We start from the raw sequence: 5,113 nt of genomic DNA on the forward strand, positions 1-5,113 counted from the left end.
CGTGTGGGTATAGGAGATGAATCAGAAAAATTAAATAAAGCAGGCAGTCTTCCCACTTATTTTCAGCACTAAAATAGTTTTTAACTATTAGGATAGCAATTTTGTGACCAAATCCTGAGAAGCTCAGGAACAGACTTTAAATGAACCTAAAGAGTCTACCCTCTTCCATTTCTCACAAATATAATTTTGATAGCTTGAACCTATTATAGAAAATATGAGCATTTGTGCCTCTTTTTCAACCCTGTGTCAAAACTGCTTTTCTTACATCACCAAATGTTCTGGAGTTGCAAGTGAAGATAAGTCACAACAGTTCATTCTTCTTCATTCTCACACCCCCTCTTATCCCAGCAGAGGGCATACAGAGTTCTGAATACCATGTCAGGCTACAGGAGGGGGATGCCACTTTAATTCATGTACATCTAAAGATAAACCTGGTGCAAATCAACAACAAAATCAGAAGATGAAGGAATTGGTCTTAACCCAATCCTTTTCCCTCTGCACTTGTTTCTACCTACAGAGGTTTATTTTAAAACACAGAAGAGCATTAAAAATATGATTTCCACCATCTGTAGCCTTAATTGACACAATTCACTCTATCACTTCATTTTACTGCAGTGTATAATCTGAGCCAAATTGGGGGGAGGGGGGTGGAATGTTGAAACTCCATTTCTTTTGATGTATTGAAATTCCAACTAGTTTTTATCGTATTGTCAATGTTAATTTTATTAAGTGAAACCTAGTCTCTAGATTTGTTGTTGCTCATTAATGTAATTCTCTTTCAGATTTTAGTTAATGCATTTCTAAGAGCAACATTTTGATCAGTCCAGGCAAGGTTCTAGGTAGCATATTGTAACTATGGCTACACAGGTAAATATAATGATGTGCTGAAACAATGACTGTTATCTAACAGGGAGCTGTTTCTAGCTGTGGGTTGGCATGTTGCTCTGGCTAATTCTTCTTCACACTTCTCTTTCAAGGCAAATTCGTGACACTGTAAATTGGATCTTCAGTGAAATGATGCTTGTTTACTATATCAATGTATTCCGTGATGCTTTTTGGCCAAATGGAAAATTGGCATCCAGCACAAAGCCTAAAAGTGAAGAGCAAAGCCAGGAGACAAAACAGAAAGCACAGCAAAAACTACTTGAAAACATTCCAGGTAAGCACATCAGTCATGTGCAATATTTCAGCCTTCAGAATATAATTAACCAAGGAGAGGAATAATAAAATAATACTTCCATTTTCATGGTGTATTAGAATATTCAGCTTCACTGAAAAGATTGTCTGCTCAATTTTAACAGGCACATTTAACAAATAGCTGTACACATTCAGGTGCTGTATATTTTGTAGCGATCCCTGACATTGGTCGGGTATCAATCTCTACAGAGGAAGATTGCAACTGTTCATTTTAAAATTGGTTAGGGTGGCATTTAGCCAACAGAAGAGGAGAACTAAAAAATAACATATATTCTTCATGTTACTTCACAGCTCAAATAATTGAAAATATTTAAATCTTTAAGTTACGATCTCAGATAGTCAGAGAGAGTGAGAGAGAGAGATCACTTAAATTACTACATTGTCTATTAACCTGATATGACTTACTGGAGATAATTGGTAATTTTGTCAGTAACTTGCACAAAACCACATTATGTGCACAAATTCAGTGAAGTAATCCTTAATATAAATTGTATATAGTGCCAAGCACACATAGCAATGATGATTGTGGAAGGGCAAATTCCTATGACCACTATATGTTTAGACAGACATAAAATAATCAGAGTTCCAGTTCTGGGTGCTTGGAAATACATTCTTAGGCTGGAGCTTGGCCTCTGATCAGAGTGCTCTCTGTCATCACCAATGCTACAGTTCTTTCTATGCCAGTTGCAGCAGGGCCAAAAGACATGGACAGCTGAAATTAGCTACCTTTTGTCTTTTGCAGGGTAGGAGAAATTGCTGCCTCTGCACTCCTTTGCTCAGTTGGATGCACATAATCTGCCAAATTCAAAAAGTTAGAGGCAGCCACATTGGATGGCGCCCCAAGGTGTTTCTCTTGCCTCATTCCAGAAGCACATGATATTTAACCCATAATCCTAGAATAATGTTAGGATGTGGTCCAAAATTTAGTGTTTTATAAATCTTGATATCAGTGTGAGAATCAAACACTTTACAGAGTCTGGCACTGACTTGTGAACTATTTTTTTCTTAGCTGTTTCTTCTGCTCCTTTACTGGGCACAGCACCTTCTAACTTTTGATTCAGGAAAGAACCAGTGTAACACTAGCTGCCTTGGTATAAAAACCATTGGAAAAGCTGGCTAATGATTAAATATAATCAAATAGAATCAGTGTAAAAGCAGATATTTAATTTTTAAATATCTCTTCTAGTCTGGGGCTAATCTTTAATATTAGTGCAAATCTGGGTTGGGGGTTGAAATGAAAGACAGTTCCATTCATGCTCATACTATACCAGTAAATTTTCCACAAGCATCAAAATGGAATACTTTAAACTCCCATTTTTTAAAAAAAGTTGAGAAGAATTTTTTCTCAAATAATTGTATTTCAGGATTAAAAATACTTTTGAAGCAGAAGAGTGTGCTGTGAATGTGCTCACAGTGAAGTGATGGCTGGCAAGTAGCTGAGGCTAGTGTTTCTAAGGGCAAAGACTGTTTTCTGCTGAGCTACACTGCTGCTATGCTCTCTGAAACTGAGTATTTGTGAGATGTTGTGCTTCTTTCAAATTAAGACCAAATTAAAGGTGATGGTGGCATGCCATGCTGATTCTTTCTAAACTTCAGTGAGTCAGGTTTTAAAAAGCGCACAAGAAGGAAGCTGGGCCCATCCCAGCCAGGTGTATTCTAATATCAGAGCCCAGTTGAGGAGAAAAGAGTTTGAATAATGAAAGGCAAGCCCCTTCACCAACATACTCCTTTTCTCCTTAATTCTAACTTCCATCACCAACCCAGGTCTCTATCAGAGGGGGTTAAATGCTACAGTATGTTGCTGTTGCACCTAGTTTAGCCTCCAGTGACATATGGAGCCTTTAAGTCAGTGCCCCATGCATTTTTAATTGCATACTATAGTTTTAGTTCATATTTCTTCAGGTTTGTAGGGAAATACACTTGAATTAGAGTAAAAATTACTTCTTTCAGATACTCTTCAGAGTCTTGTTGGACAGCAAAATGCTCGCCATGGTGTAATCAAAGTATTCAACGCACTTCAAGAAACCAAGGCCAACAAACATCTTCTATATGTGAGTTCCTAGCACACTATTTTAAGACTTTGCAGGGTTTGTCTATTACTTAAAACTTGTGCTTTTTCTCAGCTCTTAAAACTAGAATTCTTGGTGTTATCTCTTGGAACTTAGTCTTTCCTTACAGTATTAGCTGCTGTTCTATGCTTTTTAGAATAATTTGCAACACTTGTTTTAAGCAGAAATGAGGTAAAACACTGAAGAATATATGTAGAGTATTTTGCAACCCCCAATGTGAAGACTATTTCCTGCAAAGTTTTCTAGCTGGATTCTGTCTAAAATGGTGTGGAATGGGCTAAACTTGAGAAATTTTAGCTCAAGATCTCCAGAGGCCTCTATGTGTCAGTAAACATTGATGCATGTTTAAAGGTTGAGCCCTCCCCATTACTACAGAGCAAACTGGATGGTGAAGATGACTCAGGTTTTTGCCATAGCCAGGGTGCATCTGTGCACATGTAGCTAGTACTCTGAAGGTATATAGAATCATGAATCCTGGATGTTCCTGCACATTTCTGTTATCTCTTTCCCTACCCTTTAAGTCTTAGACATGCTTTCCTAGTATATTACCATAGAGAGAGCAAGGCTCACATGGATTAAAAAAAAAAACCGCTAATTATACTGTATATGAAGCCAGCTGCTATCCATGAAAAGTGTACAGTAGTCATCAATTGCTACTTTATTTTTTACTCTAATGCCCTCAAATTTTTGCTTGATTCCTGGGAAGCCCCTTAGTTATAAAACAACTCCCTTCCATACACCCTTCTAGCCTCTAAATTGGCTACTGTGAGTTCAACAAGGCACTTCCTGTTGCACCTTGCCGCCCCCACCTCCAAAAAAAATAGGAAGACTTAGGGTAAAGTTACTTTCTAGCATCCTAACTTGAAAACAGTTCAGGGAGCAAAAACCCTACAGCCTTGATCTCTTTTCTTCTTTTCCAGGTATTACTGGAATTGCTGCTAATTGAACTGTGTCCTGAGTTGCGAACTCATTTAGAGCAGCTTAAAGCAGCTCAGGTTTGACTCTGCACAAGCGAAGTACTGGAGAAATGTCTATTGTTAATAATAGACATGAAACTTATTTCCCTCTTTTCCAGAGGGTTCATTGAAGATTCCTGAGAATTTGTATTTTCCTCTGAGTTTTACGCAAAACAAAGAAAACTTGAACAGTTGTTAGGATAGAATGCCAGATATTGTGTAGTTTCTGGCTTTTATTTAACTTGTTATATAAATAATTCTGTATAAGATGCAGATTGAAATGTAACTGTTAATATAAGATGTAAGATCTATAGAATATTTTAAACATTTATGAAAGGCATTTTGCTTTAGTGGTATATCAATGAATGTTGTACAGTTTATTTCTTTGCTGAGGATAATGAACATTCCTCTATTTACTTGTGTACTGAAGAGCCTTGTTGTGCAAAATATGTAAAGATATTGTGTAAATTTTATTGTTTTTATTTTTACCAAAGATTTCCCATAGTTTGGAGCCTTTGTAAGCAATAAATAACAAAACTGGACTGCAGTGCTTCATGATTAAGCTACAATTCCATTAGAGCTTGCAAACTGGCCTGAGTACTATTTTCAGGGAGGATACATTTATTGTTTTGGCAAAGAAACATAACCTAGATTTAAAATTATTGTGGAACAAACACACTGCGAATGCTCCAGTCTTAAGTAATGCATGACTCGCTTATTTGGTGCTAAAGTTGCCAAGTTCAGTGAGATCATTCATCCTTCAGTGATATTATCCAGGGCTCTTTTAAAAAATGTGCCCCTTTTGAAAGGTTTGTTAAATCAATATCTGATTCTTTCCACTCCAAGGCTGCTAGTTCATCACTTTTTAAAATCACACCTACAGACGGTAGC

General features: G+C 37.0%; 1 protein-coding gene across 4 annotated transcripts in view; it reads left to right on the plus strand.

Annotated features, from left to right (window-relative positions):
• SNX25 (sorting nexin 25) overlaps positions 1–4,764 on the plus strand; it is a 53,540-nt gene extending 48,776 nt beyond the window's left edge. For 3 of the 4 annotated variants that reach the window (XM_044455234.1, XM_044455235.1, XM_044455236.1), the window contains exons 17-19: positions 978–1,159; positions 3,148–3,248; positions 4,187–4,764. In XM_044455234.1, the coding sequence (XP_044311169.1) occupies positions 978–1,159; positions 3,148–3,248; positions 4,187–4,267 (364 nt within the window). In that variant the 3' untranslated portion in view covers positions 4,268–4,764. Of the gene's footprint in view, positions 1–977; positions 1,160–3,147; positions 3,249–4,186 lie in introns of those variants that run through there. The other variant, XR_006417104.1, reaches the window with a different exon arrangement.
• The last annotated feature ends 349 nt before the right edge of the window (positions 4,765–5,113 follow it).

The sequence above is a fragment of the Varanus komodoensis genome, unplaced genomic scaffold (assembly GCF_004798865.1).
Source record: "Varanus komodoensis strain SLA01 unplaced genomic scaffold, ASM479886v1 scaffold8, whole genome shotgun sequence".
NCBI classification, from domain to species: domain Eukaryota; kingdom Metazoa; phylum Chordata; class Lepidosauria; order Squamata; family Varanidae; genus Varanus; species Varanus komodoensis.